General features: G+C 34.8%; 1 protein-coding gene across 2 annotated transcripts in view; it reads left to right on the top strand.

Annotated features, from left to right (window-relative positions):
• PCDH15 (protocadherin-related 15) overlaps positions 1-25,423 on the top strand; it is a 516,985-nt gene that overhangs the window by 430,094 nt on the left and 61,468 nt on the right. For both annotated transcript variants that reach the window (XM_015565490.1, XM_015565491.1), the window contains exon 25: positions 7,289-7,416. In XM_015565490.1, the coding sequence (XP_015420976.1) occupies positions 7,289-7,416 (128 nt within the window). The remainder of the gene's footprint in view (positions 1-7,288; positions 7,417-25,423) is intronic.

Genomic DNA, 25,423 nt, shown 5'->3' with positions numbered 1-25,423 from the left:
TTGAAAATATTTCTTCTAAAATGTCCTTCATTGTTTTCCAGATAACAAGGCTCCTATTTTACAAGGCTGTTTAAAAGTCGCCTCATTTTTGAAACTTTCCTAAATCACCCATTATCCCTGTAATAAGGGAAACATATACCCCTGGCTTGTGAGTTCTCAAAGGCAAAGATCCAGTATCATCCAACTTTGTCCTGCCTGGTTTCCATCACAAGAACATAGGCACTATGTGGGTGATTGCAGAGAAGATAAACTTCGAAATAGATCCTGAAGGAGAGACTAGTGTAGATACGTGACAGTCTGGATGGAGTGGAGACGATCTATTTCAGGGGAAAATAGTGGACAGTCTTTTGCTTGTACAGTACAGAATTAGCCTAGTAAATTATGTTTGATGCTGAGGGCAATAATAGTTTGGCATCCAAAAACATGCCTTTTGGGATATTATTTTAAAAAGGAAGGAACTCCTACCATTTGCAACAGCATGGATGGAGCTGAAGAGCATTATGCTAAGTGAAATAAGCCAGTCAGAGAAAGATAAATATCACATGATCTCACTCATTTGTGGAATATAACGAACAACATAAACTAATGAACAAAAACAGATCCAGAGACAGAGAATCAGGGGGGGGAGCAATGGGGAGACAAGGACACATTTGTAATACCTTAATCAGTAAAGGCGGGGGGAGTAAGCTGGTCATTTTAAAGAACGGAACAATTCTGGAAAAATTGTTGACCTTCTCCCCCTAACTACATAAATAAATGTAGATAAAGTACCTGCTCCAGAAAGGGTGCTATTAGCCTAGCTACCCAGAGTTTAAGATGAACTAGGGTGATAGGGCAGGACCTAGCAAGACCCATGTGATCAGCCCTCTCAGTGTCCCATTGCCTAAGATGGCCCAGCTAACATGTGTTTACTTTTCCAGCTCCCTATGAATTGTCTTCTTCCCTTAAAGCCCCAATCCACAAAACCCCCTTCTCCTGGGCTCAGGATGGCATGTAAGCCTTCATTGCCCAATCTGTTCTCAGACCTCATTTTCTTATGGAACCCCTAAATGTACATACACAAGAAATTAGGTAGTTTTTCTCCTGTGAACCTGTCTCAGGTTAATTTAATTATTAGTCCAGACAGAAGGATTTATAAGGTAGAAAGAAAATTAATTTTCCCACTGCACAATGCTCTGATCAGCTATCTATTAGAAATGCTATCGTGTTATCTATTGTTCTACTGAACTTTACATTCTTGACATTTATTATTTACATTAAAAATCATATTGCTCCTCCCCTTAGATCTTCTGATTGACTTTGGCCAACATTTATGTAATTCTGAATTGGACTAATAGAGGTATAATTTTATAATTCATCTCAGTGATTGTGAACTGCATTGTATTTATAAAACATTTTATGAGACAAATATATGAAGTGCCAGACATACAGCCAAATAACAGAACCTCCTGTGTTCTAAAATAAAAAATACATAAACAGCAGAGGATACTGGGAATGTGCTATTTTGATCCTCAAATCAGTTATCATTTAGTATCTTTGATTACATTACATGGATTAGTAAAGGCTTTGTGGGTCTTCTCCTAATTGTTATTACTCTTATGCTAGTGTTCTTAATTACAATAATGTAGAGTCAAGATAATTTATATAACAGACATAAATATGGGAAGATGTAGGATACAAAAGAAAAGTGGACAGGACTTGATTACTGACTTGAAGAGAAAGGAATAAAACGATGAATTTATACTTTGGATCCTAGGTAACATAAATTAAATCTAGAATGTAGTTAGAAATAAGAAACTGAACATTTAAAGATAATCAAGGTTTGGGCATATAGATTTAGGAAGCAATCCTATGGAATGATGACTCAGACCAAGGTATTATTATGCAAAGGCTCACTAGCATCACATGGTATAAATGTAAAGTGAGATTTACTGGCAATTAGGAAAATCAGGCAGAAAGGCATCAAATAAGAAAGTAAAAAAAAAAAAAAAAAAAAAGCATCTCCCCCTGCCATAACCCACAGAGAGAAGAACCTAAATTGTACATATCTGAACACAACATAAAAGGAGCTGAAAGCAGCAGACTTAAAATAGCACTACTCTCTACATTTAAAGGGACTTTTGAAACGAGGTAAGATTCATTGGCCTTGTAACAATGGGAACTTCCTGGTCAAGGAAACATGTCCAGAAGCAGAGGAGCTGATGAAGCTAAGCAGCTGGTATCAGGGAGAGGCAGTGTAGATGCATTGAGCTAACCCAGATCCAATGACCTACTTCCTTGTTTACCTGTCAAAAAAAGGAAAATTAATGGGCCTCCCAGGCCATCTGGCCCTGTCATTCTGAGAGACTTACAAGAAAAAAGAGCAAAGGACTGAATTTGAAGAAGCCCTTCATTTAATGAGTGAGAGAAAGAAACAGCCACCGAAATGGCCATGGAAAAAAGGAGCAAACTATGTGTAATAAAGGCCCGTTAGCCAAAAGAGAAGTTTCAAGAGATATAGAGGATAGTGAAAACATCCAATGTTACTGATGTTCAAGAAAACATACAACTAAAGAAAGTATGTTCAATGACACTTAGTTGGGCCATACAGTAACTACAGTTAATGTCAAATAAAGAGAGAAGACTTGTACTGTCTGTGGAAGAAACAGGGAAATTATAGTACATAAAGGATTTCTTGGTTTTACCTGCACAATAGACAATTTATTATTTGGTGTGTTCTTAAATATTACTTGATTTTTAATTTTTTATATTTTTATGAGGCATACATTTCAGTTTAATTTATATATGATATGAGCATAAACACACAAACACACTGCTCCTTCCCCTCCAAGCCGCTGCCTCCCTCTCTCTCTCTCTCTCTCTCTTTCTCTCTCTTATATTAACTTGGGGGTTTTCAAGGTTCTCAACCTCATCATTACTGACAGTCTGGTTCTGGATAATTTTTTGGAACTTGTCTTGTTCATTATGGGATATTTCTCAGCATTCCTGGCTTCAACCTACTAAACTGCAATAGCCCTTCTCTTCACCTTCCCACCCTCTGCAGTTATTACTATGAAAAATATCTCCGATTGGGCAAAATCAGTCATGGTTGAGAGCCACTCCTTAGATTATTATTCAGAAAGTCTTTTTTGAACAGCTAATGCACTGTAGTCAGTAGGTTTGTCAAGTGAATAGAAGAAACTGATTCATCTAGAGCAGTGGTTCTCAACCTTCCTAATGCTGCGACCCTTTAATACAGTTCCTCATGTTGTGGTGACCCCCAGTTTCATTGTTACAAATTGAACACAAAAAAGCATAGTGATTAATCACAAAAACAATATGTAATTATAAGTGTGTTTTCCGATGGTCTTAGGCGACCCCTGTGAAAGGGTCGTTTGACCCCCAAAGGGGTCGCGACCCACAGGTTGAGAACCGCTGAAGAGTAATAGGGCTTTTGTAGGAAGAGAAAACTAACAGCAAAGAATTAATTATTAAAAGCAAAGGAGAGAAAAATATCAAAACTAAACTTGGTCTTGAAAAACATAGAATCAAGTTAAATTAATACAATTTTTTACATCACTGACTCTTTTCAAGTGTCTAGGGGCACCTTGTTTAGGATGTCTAAATAGTGTGGTGAAGGCCTGGGGTGGTGTGGGGGTAGAGAGAATTAATGGGGGACATCTATAAAGATGTCTTTATCAATAAAGATAAATTTAAAGTAATAATGATACAATAAAACAGAAGGGCTATCAATAGAAGATTTCTATTCTGACTGGTACTTCCTTTCCTGAGCCGTACAGCTCAGCAGTTCTATTTTCTCTTTCTTTGAACTAATAAATCCCAAGAAGGTATTTTATATTCCCTCACCTCAGGTTTACTTCTGGGACTTCCTGGCTCACTGGTGTTGCCCAAAGAAAAGGTTCTCTCACAAAATTAAGGAAAACGAATGTCAACAGAGGAAGGGAACTGGGGTACAGTGCCCCAAAATGCATAGAAAGATGCATTTGTCTTTTAGTCAAAATACTTGCTGAATAAATCTTTCTCACAGCGTGTAATTTTCTTTACCCTCCGTGGTTTCCCTTCGGATGTTTGCATCGTCTCACCCAACCGGAAGGGAGACTGTCAGGACATCGGGCTCTTATGTTGTTCCTCCCACAGTTTTCTTTCACCTTTTATCACCATCGTTTTCCTTCCCCCTTTCATCTTTCTTTTCTGTTGTGTGCTTCATAACTGCCTAAATAATGGATATGACATTGCCAAAAAAGAATCTGCAAATACTCAGGGAGATAGAAAAGTTGATTCCCTTGCAGTGGTCGGCAAACTGCGGCTCGCGAGCCACATGCGGCTCTTTGGCCCCTTGAGTGTGGCTCTTCCACAAAATACCGACTTCTGCGCATGGGCCACGAAGTTTCCATCACACTGTACATGCGCGCCCGCACGTGGTATTTTGTGGAAGAGCCACACTCAAGGGGCCACAGAGCAGCATGTGGCTCGCCAGCTGCAGTTTGCCGACCACTGCCTTAAAGGAATTTCAATCAGAGTTTCTTCCAAATTTTTGCCTCTGAAATAATTCAAGCTCAAACTTAGTGAAAGATCATGAAAAAGTTCTTAGTACTTACACACCCTTAGTAAAAGTGGTTGAACCAAGGAAATCTATAGTGCCATGCACATTGTATAATAATGAATAGAATATCTAAGTGAATGTGTTCTAGTGATTAAACTTTAGGGGTATATTAAATTTTTTTGGCTGGGCAACATTTATTTTATATTTTCAATTAGTAACATCCAAATTATCCCTAGCTATAGATGGTAAATTTGACAAAATTGTATATGTTTAAGATGTCCAATATGATGATTTGGTATACACACACACACACACACACACACACACACACACACACAATTACCACAATCAAATTAGTAAACACGTCTATCAATTCACATGGTATTGCAGTGTGTGTGTGTGTGTGTCGAACATTTAAGATTTATTTTCTTAGCAGATTTCAAGTACACAATGCAGTATTATTAACTATAGTTACCATGGTATACATTAGATTCTCAGAATTTATTCATCTTATAACTGGAAGTTTGTACCTGTGACCAGCATCTCCTCATTTCCCATACTCCCAGCATCTGAGAGCCACCATTCTACTCTGTTTCTAGGAGTTCTACTTCTTAATATTCTGCATATAAATAAGATCATACAGTACTTGTGTTTGGCTTATTTCTCTTAGCAGAATGCCCCCCAGGTTCATTGGATAGCTGTAGTGTAAATACATATTTATTTAGATGTTTCTATAATTGATGACCTTAGAGATTTTTAATAACTGCTAAAATAATATTAAAATATTTTACTGCATTCTTTTGGAGTTTATAAAATGTATACATACAATATTTTATATAGCTTATAAGTATTGCTATAAATTACAACACTGATTCTTACATTAGTTTTCTCAATACATAAGGAAATAATAGCTTTTTAAAAGATTTCCAAAAGCACAAATTGTTCCTAATGGTGTAATACTTTTATGCTGCGGCCTAACCTTCTTGGATCATTTTCTAAAGTGCCAGGAGAAAAGTAGGCGAGCTACAGAACATAAATCTCTTCCTTTACAGTGAGTTGAAAATAACCTTTACCTGTTCAGTACTGCAAGTAGGGATCGTAGATAATGTGGTCATTTATTAACAACATGAAAACAGCTACCGGAAAGGTGATATCGTTTAAGATTACTTTCCTTTAAAAATATTAAATTTAGAGCTGTTAGCTCCTCTGATTCTAGAGATGAACTCTGACTGTTGGTGGCTCACCAGGGTGTAATTCCGAGCCCTGGCACTGTAGGAGAGAGAAGCATCAGCTGCCATTAGCCCTGTTCCCTGTTGACCTCGCACATTTTTTTCTCTTGATTCTAGCTCTCCCAGTTCAGGAATGGTGGGAAAGAGAATAGTAGGAGAGAAAGTAAATGAGTAGCAGCAGGATAGGGGTAAAACCTTGGGCTAACTCTCTTGTCTCTCTGATCACAGGGCAAGCAATAAACAGCCTGTTTTAAATTCTCACTAAGCTAATGCAGATTACTCATTCATTTACTCAACCAACACAGATATATTGTGCACTGGTGATGCGCCCCCTGTGCTAGTAGATTGGTGTTAATTAGTTATAATTAGGGATAGTACAAAGCAGCAATATTAGAGTGTCCCTGATAAATAGCTTGGAGATCAGTTGTCATATATTTGATCCTAATGGAATGCATGAGAGAAGTTCACTTAAGTAATACATCAGAATACATATGTAATTTGAATCTATTTTTTTTTTCCAGAATGATTAGCCACTTATTCCTCGTTATACCTAGTTTGCAAAGGGTCATTCTTGAAATAGTGACAAGTGTTATACTTCTCATTAAAGGTGTGATAATTGCCCAGCCAGCGTGGCTCAGTTGGTTGAGTGTTGATCTACTAACCAGGAGGTCAAGGTTCGATTCCAGTCAGGGCATATGCCTGGGTTACCGGCTTGATCCCCAGTTGGGAGCATGCAGGCAGCAGCTGATCAATGATTCTCTCTCATCATTGATGTTTCATCTCTCTCTCTCTCCCTTCCTCTCTGAAATCAATAAAAATATATATTTTTAAAAATAATAATAAAGGTGTGATGATTGAGGGGGTGAGATTCTAGTATTTGATAATGAAATGTATTAAATATTTACTGTTGCTTATGTTACAAAACCTATCATCTATGTGTTATATGGCAATCATCTCTCCAACTGCATCTTTTGCAGTGAATGCTAGATAGCCTCTAATGCATGATAAAACTTGTTTTCCTTTTACAGAAATAAGCACCATTGCTTACATTAGATCTAAAATAAAAATATTTATTTAATGTAAGTTAGAGTAATATCATTGCCAGCTTTAGACTTAAGAATAAAAAAATGTATATTTTGTTAAGGGCAGTTTCTATTATTTCACAAGGTGTTTATATATTTGTTCACTTTTGTGAAATTGATAATGTGTGTGAAGTCTTTGTAAACATGAACAGGTCAGTTGTTCCAATAAAATTAGCAGAATGCAATACTTTAGTGTCTATTAAATCAAATAAAATGAATTATCAGACCATACTAATTAAAAGAAATAGCAATAACTTAACATTATGTCTGAAGCATCATTATGGATTTTGTGGTATCAGGCATGTGACTTAGGAATTACTTTTTGATTTAAGTTATTTCCATTGAGTCATAAAAAAATAAAGTACAATAAGTATTTACTCCAGTGCATTTTTTCTAATACGTAACCACTAATGAAAATGTATTATTTCTTATAGGCAATACAGCTAAGGTATATATTGAGATTCAGGATGAGAATGATCATCCCCCAGTGTTTCAGAAAAAATTCTACATTGGAGGTGTATCTGAAGATGCAAGGATGTTTGATTCTGTGCTCAAAGTGAAGGTATGAACAAATTTATTAAGATACAGAACTAAAGTAAAAGCAGACCTTAAATTTCGCAAATAAATTAGAACCAATTTTTCATATAAACTAAAACCATGTATGCATTAACTGAGTACTTATTCTGGTTTAAACGAAGTCTTTAACTTGGAGATCTATTAGTTTAATTAGCCAAAGTAAATACAGATTAATTAGGAGGCAAATACTATGCACATTTTTGCATTTTATTTTTACTACCAAAAAAAAAAATACAATATTTATGATGTTTTACATTGAATAAGATATTAAAATGCATGTTTTTCTTCATAGATTTTTGTCATTTTCTAATAGAAGAAATAATGTAATAAATTCTGAAATTATATTTCTGCAATAATTTTTAAATTTCACAATGCTACTTATATAAATGTAAAATAACACAGCTAATTTTAGTACTTTACTAAAAGTTTAAAAAACTTGGGTATGTCAGGAAAAATTACTTAGAATTTAAAAAATAATATCTAAAACTAAAGTTGATAATTTTCCATTTTTCCTAATTATCAACTATGTTTAAAAATTTTTTAATGGTTGGGAGTACCTGAACTCAAGGTAGTTTAATTACTAAGAAATAAATTTATAAATATTACCTTGCACAGGGGAAAATGTTTAGAAACTATAACATTTTAGATCCTCCATTTCAGGTTTTTTATTTTTTCTAGAAGTTCTTAGGAAGCCAATTTTTAAAAATAGCCATTAACATACACACATTAAAATTAAAATTTCCTGAACAAATCCAGCTGATTGCCTATAGTTTTATACATGAATACTTTGCCTTTATTCCCTTATTACCAGGAGGACCACTGCTGCTTCAGGGCCAGAGAGGGAGGCAGGGCTGGACTGGCAGTGGCCATGGCTGCTGTGGGCCCGGGAGCAAGGCAGGGCCTGACCGGCTACTCAGGGGTGGGCGGCCCTGCGTGATTTTGAATCATGTGATGGCGTTCTAGTCCAATATAAAGGGATTAATCTGCATGTGTACAGGGTTGGGAGTGGAAACTAGTAGCAGTGTTAGCAGACACAAGTAGAAACCACCTAATGCATTACTTTTCAGGCAAGATTTGATAATGGCTTGAAACATGATAGTAGGCAGAGGAAATAGTGAGAAGGGAGTCAAATGATAGCCAAAAGAATTTGCTGATGGATTCTATGTGAGACACTAGAGAAAAGAAAAGAAAAAAAGAATGACAGGCTTTTGTTCTGAATAGGTCCCCATTGCTCCCCCATGACTAGGGTGGCAGAAATCAAGAGTGCATTTTTGGAGATTATATGTTGGTGAGGTTTTCTCAATATGCTAGCATAGTTCTTAACTAGGCAGTTGGAGAAATCATTGGCCAGGATGAAATTACCTAGAAAATGGGTGTAGATAGAAAAATCCAAAGACTATTTCCTGGGTACTCAGCACTTAGAGATCAGGTAGAGACCCATCAAAGGATACTGAGAATTCACTAGGAAAATGCAGAACCCATTCATCATGTAAAGAACGAGTGTGTTAAGAGAGGGAGTGGTCACCTGTCACATGCTCCTGTGACTAGAATGTCCCCATGGATTTTTACATGACCACATATGATATTAATAATATATTGTAGTGGAGAAAAAAACAAGCCAAATGCTAAAATATTCCATTGATAAAGGGGATCATTAAAGAGGTCTGTGGATGGCTGTAGAAGATAATTTAGTGGGTGATATAATCTGATGATGGCATTTGCTTCAGAGGAATTGGTAGAAGTGGCAAAGGGAATGGAGTAATATTCTAGAAGAAGCAATCGAGAGACAGAAAGATACCATCTATCTACTGCTAAGCTCTGTATTAGGTAAAACATGTGAGCCACTGTTTGAGAAGCTGTAGAAAGCAGTGTCTTCTATGGGAGAGAGATGCTGGGTGAGAGCAATCAGAAAGCAACAGCAGTGCTTAGGGGATGTTGATGATGATGGTCTATGAATTCCAGAGGATCCTAGAGGAGGAACATTTGGCGGTAGAGGTAAGGTAAGGTGGAAAACTGAGTCATATAAGGATGTGTAAAGGGCTACATAAGAAGAAATATCTGGGTGATGAGCGATGTCTTTGAGTGGACACGTGGATTTCTGAATGAAGAGTGATGAGGAAACAGTATGGGGTAGAATGTTTCTCTAGTATTAGTGAATCTCTGCAGACCTTCTTCCCTTCAATTGATCTGTGGGTTTTTCAGGCTGGAAAAGGGGTGTTTCCCAGGAAAGCAATTTCGTGCAAAAAAATATTCTATTTAAGTTGGAAGAGAGATAAAATTTTAGCAATGTATTGATGCAAGTATATGCTATAAAAATTCAATTAGGAAACCACAAATCGCCATGTGAATTCTAAGGAAGGAGACATTTCAATTGGTTAAAAAAAAAAATGAAAGGTTTCCTAGAGGGAAAAGAATTTGCAAGGCACAGGAGGGTAGTTAGATTTTCACAGTGAATGTTAAATGAGGAGACTAGTCTAAGGAAAACACAGGAGCCAAACAGGCCAGAAAGAATGCGCAGTGTGTTTGTGGAACAGCAATAAGAGGCAGGTACCGTAGGAGGTGATGAGAGTAATCAATCTTTGAATGGTGAACATTTTTAAGTTCTGTCTTTAGCCTTGAAGCCTGTGTTCTTCCCCTTTCCAAATTGAATCAGATTGAAAGTGAGTTAAGCAGACCTCAGTTCATACTTAGAGCAGCAAAAATCTTACTGGAAACAGCACTGAATCAGAGCCAGCCAAGCTCTGGTGTTTGATGGAAAGATGATTTAAAAAATAGGGAAGCAGCCCAGGATTATAAAAGAGGTTTTTGTACCACTTACTATATCATATCGGGGTAAGGTAATATTTCATCTACCATACATGCAAGTTAATTTTTTCTTTTTTTTTAGCTTAGCATGAAATGCATAATGGTAAATTTTAAATTTGTATTATATGTAGGAAGGGGAAGAAGAGACATATGATAGAATTGACTAAAAGATGAGACTGATATATCAATGAATAAAACTATTTTTATTAGCTTAAAATATGGATAGTGATTAAGGGCATTATTAAGAATTTGTTTGGGGAAAAGGCAGCGCAAGGAGAGCATTATTAAAATGAATTATTCATTAAGTGAGAGTAAAAGATAGTTATTTATATATGCTCTGAGGTGGCACATCTAATATGCTTAGAGACTTGAAAGTGTGAGAAATAGCTCACCTGCCCGAATTTCCAATGGCGGACTGGGAAACAGACGCATGGTGAAAATGAGACTTTTGATAACACCCTCAAGAGTGGGGACCCATTGTACGTGGGGCAGGGAACATAGCCTATTTATTTAGCCCCTCCTCTGGTTCCTCATTGGCTGAGTACTATTTGATCACCTATTTCCTAATAGGTTGCCTAGATCGTGCTGTCTCCCATTGGGTTACTTAAAAAGGGGGGTGGGGGGTTGGGCCTTTTCTAGTTGCCTCCACCTCCCTTTGTCTCTAGGGGAATCATCCTTGGACATGTGCTATCAGCCACGTGTATGCAGCTCTCACCCTCTCTCCACCACCCACATCCTATTTGCTCTGAGGAAATTCAGTAACCACCTGGCACATGCTCTTTGTTTTCTATGAAGATCAATCATAAAGGCACGCTTCCTACAAAAGTTCATTTGGAAAATATTGTATTCCCAGTGTGGGCTGAAAATACAGAGGCACACAAAACAGGCTATGACTGTGCCCTTATGGAGTTAACATTCTAGTAAACTAGACCGAAAAGAGTAAATAAGTAAGGCTTTTATTTATGAAGATCTGTAGACATCTAGTTTCAGGCTCACAAATTTGAATGTTCATGTAATGATAGAATAATTCTTGGGTGATGTCTAAAGGACGTAGAACAAAATAATTAACTTGGAAATATCCTCTATATTTACTATTGTTTTATGTTGATATCTCACAACTGGACCCACCAATTTTCATTGTAGGAAGGAGAAAAATCTCAAATGTACAATTTATCTGTCTATTAACAGATGAAAGGATGAACAAAACAATGGAATATTATTTAGTCTTTAAAAAAATTTACATGCTACAACATGGATAAAACTTGAAGGCATTATGCTAAGTGAAATAAGTCAGACACAGACATACAACTACTATATGATGCCACTTGTATAAGGTTCCTAAAATAGTCAAATTCATAGAGACAGAAAATAGAATCTTGGTTGCCAGGGACTATGGGCTAGGAGAATTGAGGAGTTACTGTATAATGGGTATGAAATTTCAATTTGGGAAGTTGAAAAGATTTAAACATGAGTGGTGATGATGATTATAGCACAATGTGAATGTGCTTAATGTAATTGTATTGTGCACTTCAAAATGGTTAAAATGGTAAATATTATGTGATGTATATTTTAACACATTAAAAGAAAACTACCAAAGGTATGGGGTGGGCATCACTAATATTGATTGAACATGAAAACTATTCTTTTCAAAGCTGTTATTCTTCAATAGTATTCACTCTTCTTACGTTGGTTTGAATGTGAATCTCACATTCAGATTCAGAAGGATTTGTGTCACTCTATTTATATTCCCTGATTGTGCAACTGTGGTCTTTAACACTTATTCCCCAACACATCATGAGTGATATCAATATCAGTTGCAACAGTTTGTCAGTGATGCTCACTGTGGACCGTACCGCTCCTTCTCAGCCTATCATAATACAGAATCCCCAGAAAATTCTGATCTACTCTTCTTTGGGGGCAGGCCACTAGTTGACTATCACTATGCTAATGAAAAAGTGACTGATAAATTTTATTTTATCAGAAAAATAAATAGACTATTATGACAAAGATGCTATAAATGATTAAAAGACAAGCAATAAGCACAAAGGAAATATTTACAACATATATTTTATTTATATTTTTACAACATATATTTTTTAAAGTCCAATAAACGGTATCCAGAGTAGAGAAAGAACTTTTTAAAAAGCAACCACTTGTCCAATAAAAACTTAGTTGAAAAGTCATGTATGTTTGTCACATTACTCATAATTTTCTGTGTGAGATAAGAAAAGTAAGCTAGTCCTTTGAACATTAACTTTTTTGTTCCTTGTGGGCCTTTGAAAACTATTATTAGTGATAATAGCTGCCATTTATTTGTCAATATTATTTCTCTGAGAACTATGAAAAACCCTTACTTATTTTAGTTTACAGAATTTGTTTAAATAAACAAGCAAGCAAACAAGTAAATAAAACACCTATTTACAATTGTTCCTTATTGTATTCTTGTAAAAATGAAGATTTGTAAGGTTGAGCACCTTTCCAAGTATCACTGCGCCAGCAAAGACAGAATTCAAAGTTAGGTTTACCTTTATTCACGGCCTACGCTTGTAATCTCTAGGTTATGTTGCTTCCCAGGGAGAGTGAGGAGGAGAATGTTGGCAGAAGTAGAATGTTGGCAAGAAAATAACAGAACTTATTAAATTTGTAGGAAAAAATTAGGACATAATTAACAAGGCAACAAACTGATTTTTAAAATGAAATGTGCTTCGTGAATTATGATCTCCTCTATTAAGATAGCAAGTCAGATCTGGTTTTAGAAACACCTTTCAATTTATTATCCAACTTTTCCAGTTTATTACATGTCAATATTTATTACTACAGCTAATAGCCTAATTTAATGAAAATATAGGGAGATGTAAAATAAGAACAAGATTAATTTTGAAAACTTCTGAATTATGAAGATAAGTTTCCAGAAATTAATGCAATAAAGATTAATCTCTTCTTCTACAAATTGTAAAAATGAAAAACTCAGTGTCAGAAAAGTTGAACTAAAATGTTGACTGGATGTCTACAAAAAGTCAAAAAAAAACTATAAACATTGCATTCTTGAGTAATTAAAGAAGCCAGATTTAAATTTATGGACTAAAAGAAAATAGTATTTTGGAAAATATCAAGAAATGAGTGGAGAGTTCTCACTCACAGATTTTAATATTTTACTACATTTTTAAAACAAGAATGAAATGATGACAAGAGGTTTTAGATGATGATGTTGAGAGAAAAAGCCAAAGTCACAGAGGATGCAATTTTCTCTCATGGCAAAAAGTGTAGAAATATGCAAGGTTAACAATGCAGAGAGCAATATAGTTTGCTCCGATGCCTGCTGATATGAGCCTGATAGAAAAGAATTTCAGCACATTCATGGGGATGTAGTATTGTGTCCCCAGTGTAGCATCTTTTATTATGCCCGGCTCATGCCTGGCTCTGTCCAAATGGTACTAATAGCAAACTCTTACCTTGTGTTTACACTATCGGGGAGGAAGAGATTTTTCTCCTCCTTTTTAGGTTCTTCCGGCTGGTATAAAATTTAAATTGACATGGGGCAGATTAATAGGAGAAAGTTAAATTTAATTACATACAAATGTAAGGAGGTCTCATAGAAATGAAATCTAAAGAAAAATGACCAAAGCAGTTTTTATGTTGTTTATTTATTTAAATAAATCTTATTGATTTTTTACAGAGAGAAAGAGAGAGGGATAGAGAGTTAGAAACATCGATCAGCTGCCTCCTGCACACTCCCTACTGGGGATGTGCCCGCAACCCAGGTACCTGCCCTTGACTGGAATCGAACCTGGGACCTTTCAGTCTGCAGGCCGACGCTCTATCCACTGAGCCAAACCGGTGAGGGCTTTATATTATTTAGACAAAGAGGATTTAATGGGGGAAAAAAAGAAACAGGTTTGGGCACTTACTTAGTAAGGAATAAGTAGAGTTAGTGTTTGGGAGAGTAAATTAGTAAAAAATAACAGGGTTTGTTTGTTTATACAGGCTTCCCAGTCCTGAATTCTCTCTCTACTGATAGGAGTGTGTCTCTTTCCTCAGGGTGCAGGGAGGTTACCTTTCACATGGAAGATTTATTTCTGCTTTCAGAGGAATGGAGGACAATCAGGGTGACCTTTTTAAGTAACTTTAATTCAATATAATCAATATACCACTTTGGCATATTTTGGGGGTGGCCTCCCCTGAGCTGTAACAACATGCTAGATAGTTTTAAACACTTCTCAGGAATTAATTTATTTTTCCCCTCAGAAATCCTATGAGGTAGTTACTATTATTATTCTGTTTATGAATGAGTCACAGAAATAATACACCTTATGTCTAATTTGGCACTTCAACACATTATACTGTTATCATATATCTATGTGCCCATTTTTTTCTGCTAGAATTCAAATTTCACCTAAGCAGGCACAATAGTTCCCCACATTTAATGACATTATGAAATTATTGTGCCAAACATTGGTGTTCATTTAAAATTTTATTTGTTCATTTATTTTTTATATAACACCACGTCTTTTAACCTGTTTAATCAATAATTTCCCTGTAATATTTGAATGAATTATTGATTTTCAGATAAGTAAAATACTCTCTTGATTAAACTCCCTTGGGGCTGATTACAACATTAAGCATAACATGACTCATCATTTCTCTGGAAATTTCCTATCTTGTCAATATTTGGAGCTTACATTGGATGATATCTTTATGAATGTTACATATGTATTACAGTTTTCCATACACTTAGTCCCACTGGAGAAAGCTATGTCAAGAAAATTGTTGTTTTCTGACAACTGGTGTATTTTTGTTTTATGGTTACAGACTATGTTAAAGTTACTAATATTTTCCTTTTGGTCTACTGGAGCTCAAAATCAAATATCTGACTCATCTTTCACAATTTTAGAAGTTGAATGCAATACACATGTAGTATGATAACTTTCTCTCTGGTTTCTGCTTTAGTCTCTGCCTTCTTTCCCTTTAACTATTTTTATATTATTATATCTGATGTATTCTTAGAAATGATTTCATATCTACTCTGTGGTGTATATGCAAACAAATGACTGTGCGTTTTAATGTAAGCCTACATTTTCTCCCTGTACAAGTTAAGAGCTGTGAAGTATCATCACCAGTTTCTAACACGTAACATTTGTCTTTATTGGTCTAAAGAAGTACAAAATTATGTTTCTTTCTTAGTTTGATTTTGCTATTAGTATGAATAGACAATCTCCAAGTCTATCTTTATAGGCACAAATGAAGTGTTCAGATAAAATAATTCTGCATATTTATTTTACTCCATTTCTTTAACTCTTCCCCTTCTCTACACAAATGAGTCTTTTTATTGTCACAGAGAAAAAGCTAAAAGCATCTTATTCACAAAATACTGACTTCTGCACATGGGTCATGAAGTTTCAATCACACTCTACATGCACGCCCACACGTGATATTTTGTGGAAGAGCCACATTCAAGGGGGCAAAGAGCCGCATGTGGCTTGCGAGCCGCAGTTTGCCGACCACTGCTCTAGTGGCATTAGAAATGTATTTAATGTTTGCGGGTCTTTTAGATGACTAAATGACTAACATTCCAGAGTATGAACGTGGAATATCTCCTTTTCAGTCAAACCTGCATTACTTTGTAGGAGATTTTATATGTTGTAGAGCAGCGATGATGGTGTGTACACTCCTATGTTTCAAGGACTGTATCTTCCATCATCTGGTAGAGATCTGCCTGGAATAGTAACATTCAGTTTAAAAATCTCAAAACTTTTCTGAAATTAAGGACTGTGTTGCAAGACACAATCCCAAAGATAATTCAGGCAAATAAGAATTACATTTGTCTGAAAATGTCCTGTAATTTCTTAAACGTCCATTTAGCTTTGCTTTGAATTGGCCCAACACAGGAGACATACAACACCAATCTTAAACAAAAATGATTTAAATGAGCTTTTCCAAAAGGTTTTATTCCTATTTCTCTAAGTATATTTTAAGATTGAGCTGCCTGTTAATATTGCCAATACAAAGAATAAAGTGCTAGGTTGCTTTAAAATACCCTGTATATTATGAAGAAAATTTAATTCCAAATAAATGGTAAGAATGGGTTACTCCCCCTACTAGTTCTAATTAATGAAAACCAGTAAGCCTGCAACAAGATTGTGTACATAACAAAAATATATATTGTTTAGTTCATAAGTCTCTGTACATCTGAAAATTGCAAAGAGACTTTTTCTTTTCAAAAATAGATACAGAATTTTCTGGATTCACAAAAAAATAACAATAAATAAACACATGCTAATGAATAGAAATAATAAAATTCTAAACTATAGATCTCTCTACATCCAGTAGATCCTAACACTTGATGTGGAAGCTATACTAGTTTTTGTAAACCTGTATCTCTTTTGTGTATTTTTCATTTTATTTGTCCCCAGAATTTGTTTCCCTAGATAGTCATGGCCCTTTATTGTCCCAGCAACCTATAAAAAGACCAGCTCAATGAGGTTCGGAGTAATGTGATATATTTTATTACCACCCATTATTGGTGGCAGTGACTGAGAGGTGACAGTAAGATGGGGTTGGTAGAAGGAATACACCTTAGGATGAACAAGCACATGAATTTATCAGGTTCTGACTTTCAAAATCCAGAGTTGTAAGCCAGAATGATGAGGTTTTGAGCTCAAAAGACTGTAATCATGTTCACAGGTCAGAAACAGATTGGAAAATGCTATGGGGGCACATGAGCACCGGGCTTTCTGCTGTTTCATGCTGTAGAGCAATCACAAGGAGCAGTAAGTGAAAGGGAACAGATTGGAGTCTTAGAAGAGCCAAGTGGAAGAAGGAATTGGGCCCTCTGCAGAGAACAGGCCTCACAGAGCGATGTGCCTTTCAGACAGAGAACACACCCACTGCAGGACCCAGCGACATCTGCCCTGGGCAAGGCGGTCCGCTTTGAGGAAGAGGCTCTTTGTGGGTTGACTATTTGGGTCAGAGCCACAATCTGACTGTGAGATGAGGCTGAGACCAAATGTGCAAACAAATAAGAAGAGCACATCGGTAGGCAGGCGATGAGAGGCGGCTCCTGCTCCTTCTGTCATGATGGAAATTACTAAGGGAAGTGAGGAGCTTTTCATTTAAGTCGATATTGATTAAAGCTTAATCAAATGTTAGGAATATGCTAAATCCCAAGATCATGATAAATAAGGTCAATGAACACAAAGCAGAAAGGCCCTAAAATCAATGGTGTGATATTGAAACGATATCTGTCTCCTTTCCAAAAGCATCATGATGAAGACAAACCTAGATTTTAACCTTTAACCACGAATGGGCCGGGTAACTTTAGACAAGTTTCTTAAATTCTGTAAGCATCAGGCCTAGAAGTGATGACAATACTGTCTCATGAAGTTCTTATGAACAGAAATGAAAAAACAATTCCTATGAAGCACTGAGCACATGCCTGGCTCCCTGAAATCATTTAATAAATTTTCAGTCATTGTTAGTTATTTTATCTGAATAATTCTTTTTACATATAATAGTAATCTCAGACTCAAAATGTTCATTCAGCATGCGTAGTGTATGGAAAGTATTAAAAAAACAATTTTATTGGATGTTCAGATATTTTGTCATTGCCTTTGAAACCAAATAGTGGGCCTATCTTTTTAGAACTCACCTTTTGTATCAACATAGAATACTAATTTTTATTCTTTTTTTAATATATTTTATTAAATTTTTACAGAGAGGAAGGGAGAGGGATAGAGAGTTAGAAACATCAATCAGCTGCCTCCTTTACACCCCCAACTGGGGATGTGCCCACAACCAAGGTACATGCCCTTGACCGGAATCGAACATGGGACCCTTCAGTCCACAGGCCGACACTCTATCCACTGAACCAAACCGATTAGGGCCTAATTTTTATTCTTAATGGAAAAATAAGAGTTAGTTTATAAGAAAAGTTAAGAAACTTTTTGCCCTAGCCGGTTTGGCTCAGTGGATAGAGCGTCGGGCCTGCGGATTGAAGGGTCTCAGGTTCGATTCTGGCCAAGGGCACATGCCTGGGTTGCAGGCTCGATCCCCAGTGGGAGGGCGTGCAGGAGGCAGCCAATCAATGATTCTTTCTCATCATTGATGTTTCTTTCTCTCTCTCCCTCTCCTTTCCTCTCTGAAATCAATAAAAATATATTTAAGAAAAAAAAGAAACTTTTAATAAGAATGTTGATATAAGAAAAAATAAAAATTATAATAATAAAGTATGCACCCCCATAAAAAGAAGTTTCCTCCATTATGTAATGACTAGGCAAATTCTCCTTGAAATAGTTTTGAGTGTACTATTTCCACTAAATATTGTTCCATTGAGAAATAATTCATATAACTATTTCAACTTGCATATTTTAAAATGATATAGTTCTCTTAGAGCAGCAATGATCCAAATGATATGTATGAAACATATTTATATGTTTTAAGTGAATGGAATTATCTTAACACTGTTATGAGTATTTTTGTCCATATTCTCTTTGTAAATAATTATTAATGGCTTGGTATTTCCCTCTTGGGAAGCTGTAAGAAATTTAAGAAAAATATAGTCTCTCTATATACAGGTGTGAGGTTCTGAGAAAGAAACCCTAAAAGCACAGCTAGGAGAAATCTCTTTCAGGTAGTACCAGCATCAGTTTATCCGAAGAGGATTTTTTAAAAGACTATTTTTTAAAAATGATATATTGGGGCTTGAGGCCCTTATCATGCTGTACCATAGCAAACCATAAAATTAAATAAGGCTCTCTTTTAGTAATTAATTTATGTCTGAGGGAAAATATCTTGAGGTTCTCTTAAATAAATAAAAAAATCAACAAGCCAGTAAAATTTCTTAAAGAGGTTTTTTCAGAACAGATTCTACTAAAACTACCTATAAAAAGGCCAGCAATTTAAGAATGTAAACAAGATTCCGTGATTCTCCTATTACAGATAGATATGGTAAGAAAAATGCTATTTTTCAAAGAAAAAATATTAATAGAAAGTTCTGAGCAGTAGAAAATGTATCAAGGTTATAAAAGAAATTATCTGTAAAAACAGTGAGGAAGGAAGCAGTCCTTTCTCTGGCTTGAATGTGTCACAGCATGACACATAATCTTTTCTGGCGCCTCCTGAGAATATTAATGTTATGTTAATAATCATAATGAAAATTAGGGATAACTAATGAGAAAAGGGAAAGAACACAATGAAGATGTGTAATCTCACCTACATTTCTAAGGATTTGATTAGCATGGAATCCAATTAAAACATTGAATTCTCTTTCCACATGTCATGTAATGGAGCAGCACCACTAGGAGGGTTATAAACAATTCTGTTTCCCCCCACTGTTTGTTTTCCGCTTTGTCCAAATTAGAGATGTAGCGATGACGCTACGTGACTTAATTTAATTCCTACTGGACTCTGATAGTATCTGCAAAAACTAAGAAAAAATGAGAAATATTAAATTTCAGTTTTTAATGAAATCTATCAGTTCAATGCAGGCGTCATCTCACTGTGAACCAGCCAACCTAGGAATAATCTTCAGCCTACCACATACTTCTTGGTACGGTTTATTGGAAAATCTGACATGGGCCTTGAATTCAGAATTGAGGGTCTGCTCCCTGTGTGATGTGAGGTCATTTACCAAATCATCTGCGTTACAGAAATGACATCTACAGAATGGCTTTTGTTCTTTCTGCCTGGCAGAGTTAAGAAAAGTAAATGATACTCTATTCATAGGGTGTTTAACACAATGCAGGAAACAGAATACACACTCACATTACCTCGTATCTTTCCCCAGATTTGTCTTGAACATAATCTTCTATTCATTATCTTCTATCTACTTTTTTAAGTGCTGACACCCAACCTGCATTTAATCATCATGATCACTGTCAATGCCGGTTCTGCATTGGCTAAATAACTGGAGATCAGAGCAGGTTGGCCAAAGAAAGGCAATTAGGTTAAAGAAGGTTGGCCAACACTTTTTTTTTCCAAAACAAGCAAACCTTTGCAATTTTATTAAATATAAATGTTATCAAGCTTTGGTAATTTTTGCATTCTGTGGGGTGGTTTCATTATTATAGTTTTAAAGTTCTATTCTTACTATTGTGTGTTGTTTGAAATAGAAATATACTCTTCTGTTTGAAATAAACAAAAAGCTCAATGCCTACTCCATAGCTGAAAATAGTATGGCGCCATAAAGATTGTATAATCCTGGATTCAAAAAATGTGTTTGTGTGTGTGTATGTATGTGTGTGTGTGTATGTATATACAATTTGTATGTACATTATAAATGTAAAAGGATATATTATATACAATATATAATGTAAATATATTAATAATGACTATAAATTGATATAATTATAGTTTGTTAATTTGTATTTTCTGATATTTCTCTAATAAGCAGGATGTAATGAAATCATTATACAAGACTATTGGCTGAACCTATTTTGGTAATCATTTCACAATATTTGTAAATCAAACCATCTACAGTAAGCTTCAAACTTGTACAGTGATAGAGGTCAATTATTTCTTAATAAAACTAGAAACAAAAGAATATTGGCCATTTAAATTGTTACCACTTTTCATCTTTACAATACCACAGAGCAAGAATAATTGGAAACTATTAAGGCATTTTAAAAGAAAAAAATATTTTAATGTTTTTCAAATATAGATTAATACATTTTTATGATTCATCCTTGTCTCTCAAAAATAAAAAAATTGGAATATGGATATTTTTCATATTATCTCAAGATGGAATTGTAATAATGGCCACTCTGCTTTAATATTTTTAGAATTTTTATCCAACAAAATATTATTTCATAAGATTTTTAGTTTAGCATTAAAGCTATTTCTTCTCAGGAAACTTGTTAGATGATGTGTTTAAACATAAAATACATTGTTATAAAATAGAAAAATATAAATGTATATATGTATACACACACACACACACACACAGAAAGAGAGAGTACTAAAACACCACCAATTTAAATGAAGGACATTGTGAAGAACAACTTTTTCAACTTATATATATTCAAGTAGACAGATTTTATTGTCCCATGTGCAAATAGCACCATTCCAATCGGTAAACACAGCCTTCCTTACAATTAGTGTCACATTAACAATGAAAGGCTTTTCTGTTGTGATCATAAGTTCTATTGTAGCACTTAATTTTCAATACAGTTTTGAAATTTCTCAATTTATTTTCCAAAGTAAAAGGTTTGTAAATTGAATTTTATTTTCCTTCGACATAATATACTTTTATAAAGCTATGATAAAAGTTTAGTTTTTCGTTTGTTTTATTGTTCTGCAGGGAAGCTTTTTTGTTTGTACTTTCTAAGCTCCTATTAGATATGCAATAAAGGTTTGTTAGAGAGACTGTATAGAAAATTAAACATTCAGCTTTAATTTTCAAGTGCATTGCTATCCATTTCCCTTGATTTCCTATTAAACTTAGAAACTGAAGGATAAGCAGAGTTCTTATACATTATTCATATTCTAGACCTTTTCGCAATAACAAAAAAATGCCATTATCTTTTAACATTACATCTACTTTAAAATTGTAAAAGTAGATGTAATGTTAAAAGATATTAAATCTGTTTATGAAGCAAGGTGGTACAAATTTATCAACAAATGAAGGACGCACTGTGTTAAATAATCCAATAATGGGGAACAAAAGTAAGCTTTAAAATGTTTATGTTCAAGGGGATTTTTTAAAAACACGTTATATATTCCACTGAAATTTAATATTTTAATTATTTTTTTTAATCCTCACTCCAGGATATGTTCTTATTGATTTGAGGGAAAAGGAAAAGGGACAGGTGAGGAGGAAGTGCAGTCTTTCCCAAACGGTGTCAGAATATGTGTGTGTGTGTGTGTGTGCGTGTGTGTGTGTGTGTGCACATGCCACAGTACAATTTAGATGAACATCATTTGAACAGCAGACAAGGAACATTTTAAGGTGGAAGAATCCAAGTGTGCAATGGATGGGAATTGCCAAAGAACATAGATTGTTCAGAGAAAAGGACACTAGCTCATGTGTTTTGGGAGCACAGAAATAAATGTCAGACAAGAAGTTGGAATATTAAAACTGGGATCGCATTGATAATACTTAATGGACTTGTTTTAACATTAATCTCTGGCAAGAGGGAGCTATCAATTGTTTTTAAGAATTGCTGGAGTAAAACAATGAGAGAGGAGGGCCTGAAGTTGGGTAGCATCAGCTTGATCGTCACGGAACTAATTAATAGTGCAAAGGTAGAATACAGAAGGCTTGCTGATGGACGGCGAGTAGGGAACAAGAATGGAGATAAAACAGTTGAAGAGGATACTGAGAAATTTAGCTCAGTTCAGTCCATAGGTGATGACACCCTTAGCGGACAGAAAGAATACAGAAGATGGGCAAGGGTGTTGTGATCATAAGTTTGAAAATTCCTTAATATTGAAAATTAATGTTTATTAACGCATAAACCAGATCAGGGTTGGATACCCTGTCAGGGCACATGCCTGGGATGTGGGCTGGATCCCCAGTGTGGAGTGTGCAGGAGGCAGCAGATCAATGATTCTCTCATCATTGATGTTCCTGTCTCTCTCTCCCTCTCCCTTTCTTCACTGAAATCAAGAAAAATATATTTTAAAAAATACTTTCACTATATGTATTTCAAAGTGAGCCCTCGGTGCTGTTAAATGTTAAAATGGGATCTAATTGAGAAGCTAAAGGTAAAGTTGCCATTATTGGACTTTAATGGGCTTTGGAAATTCCTAGGACATCACTAATTATTCCATTGAGAAGAAAAAAATGAAATTATTTTTTGGCTTGATTGAATGTAATGTAACTAAGTAAGAACAAGAGAGTTAAAAATAATGAATATGTCACTTAATTTTCTTTAAATGCTGAAGGATTTAGGATTTATAACTATAAAATTATGGCCACATATAAATTCCTTAAACATTTTAATAATTAAGCTTGTAGTAAAAATCCCTAACAGTTTTATTCAAAATCAACATTGAAAATTAATTTACTCTTCATATAGAGGGCTCAAATTGTACATGAGTTTTCCTTTGTTACTATGTCTATTGAATAGAACACAGTTTTCATATTTTCCACATGAAGGAAAACTTAGAACAAATAATTTCTGAGTTCATTTTAAAGCATCAGTGAGGGAATATATGATTTGTCATTATATTAGCAATAGTAAGGGGGGAAGCACCTATTTTTGAGGTAATAATATTTATTTTCCAAAATACTTTGCAAGGGAAAGAAAATAAACTAAAAATTTCTTCATAAATGCATGCTTTTTTTTTATTTTGAATTCTTATGCCTCTGTAACACAATATTTCAGTGTATAGCTTTAAAAATAATAAAAGATTTTTCTATTCTTCAGATCAGTTTCTTTCTTTAATTTTCAAATACATATTACTTCATGATATTTGACACCACTCTATATTAAGAATAAACTTAATTTTAATTAATTCTTAATGCTGGAAAATTCTAGCTGTAATGAAATAATAATAAACCTCCTGTAAAAGTCTGTAATTCAAACCATGTTTCATGTCTCTACTTACCATTACTAAATTGTTTCTACACCCAGTTATATTTTACTCATTAGAATATTTCTAAATTAAATGAGATTTTAACTATACAAATACTAAAGAGTATATTGAAATGCAGAATTATTACTACTTTACAATATTTTTTAATACTCCTATGAAAATATCAAACACTAAGCTTTCTTACTTAAACGGTTTCCTTTCTCTCATTGTTTCTGCTGTCTTGAATCGTCTTATAAATAGAGCAATCTACCTGAAATTTTCCTTATTTATATGTTATAATATGTTGGGCATATTGTCTTTTAGGGTTTTAAAATGAAGGTTTCTTTGTAGTTACTAAAGACATAAGGACCAGTTAAAGTAATTTAGGAAGCAAAAGCTCTGTTCTTATTGCTTCTTGCAAGTTCAGCTCCACATACCGACATTCATTAGTCAGTTAAAATGTGAGATTTGAATATTTTCACCCCAACATTCTAAAATGCTTTCACTAGCCAGCTGGCATGGCTCAGTGGGTGAGCATGGATGCATAAACCAGGAGATCAGGGTTCGATACCCTGTCAGGGCAACATGCCTAGGTTGTGGGCTGGATCCCCAGTGTGGAGTGTGCAGGAGGCAGCCGATCAATGATTCTCTCATCTTTGATGTTCCTGTCTCTCTCTCCCTCTCCCTTCTCTGATATCAAGAAAAATATATTTTAAAAAATACTTTCACTATATGTATTTCAAAGTGAGCCCTCAGTGCTGTTAAATGTTAAAATGGGATCTAATTGAGAAGCTAAAGGTAAAGTTGCCATTATTGGACTTTAATGGGCTTTGGAAATTCCAAGGACATCACTAATTATTCCACTAATATATCTGCATCCATAGCATTCATTTATGCAACAGAGGGGAACAGTTATTTAGACTGTTAGAAATGTAATGGGCTCACCTATTCCCCTGTATGATCGAGGCAATTATTTAGTGATTTTCTCTTAATGTTGGGCACCTGTGTGCATTAAAATTTTCCGATGAAGTCTTAGAAATGTGTGAAGTGGTTTCCTGTGTCTTAGCTTTCATTTTAAAATATAATTACAGCAAGTATAATTATAATATTCATTTCTAACTTTCCTTCTTTTAAAATAATAGTAGACATACTTTCCTGATTTTTCTCACCAAGGAAACCTCACAAAAGGCAATGAATCAAATATTTCAGGGTCAGCTCTTACAGATAATATTGAGTATCAGGAACCCATTATAAATTTTTCGTTATAAAGAAGGTAATGGAATAAGGAAAAAGACATTGGTTCTTTATCCCAAATTTGACTCACATTTTCATTATGGGTCCGTTTTAATTTTTAGGCATTCATTTAACTAAGCTTGTTTGATGTCCCCTTATTACAATATAAAAAGCGATGTAATATATTTCTAATTTTTATTAGTTTTCCCATTTCATAGAGTGAAATGAATTTTCTTCAGTTTTTAAGGAATCAATACAGATTATATGCATAATAATTTATGATTTTAAATACCATATGCTTGTTTTGCTTTATTCATGCGTAAGTTAACTAATGATATTTTAGGCAAATAGTTTCCTTTCAGGTTGGTTCTTCTTAGACACACAGAATATAACAGGTCTAACTTCTAATGTTGTAAACATTTTTAAATATTAGTTCTTTCCCT

Source organism: Myotis davidii, unplaced genomic scaffold (genome assembly GCF_000327345.1).
Source record: "Myotis davidii unplaced genomic scaffold, ASM32734v1 scaffold20, whole genome shotgun sequence".
NCBI classification, from domain to species: domain Eukaryota; kingdom Metazoa; phylum Chordata; class Mammalia; order Chiroptera; family Vespertilionidae; genus Myotis; species Myotis davidii.
Note: the sequence above shows the minus strand (reverse complement) of the source record. Positions and strands in the feature narration are given on the sequence as shown.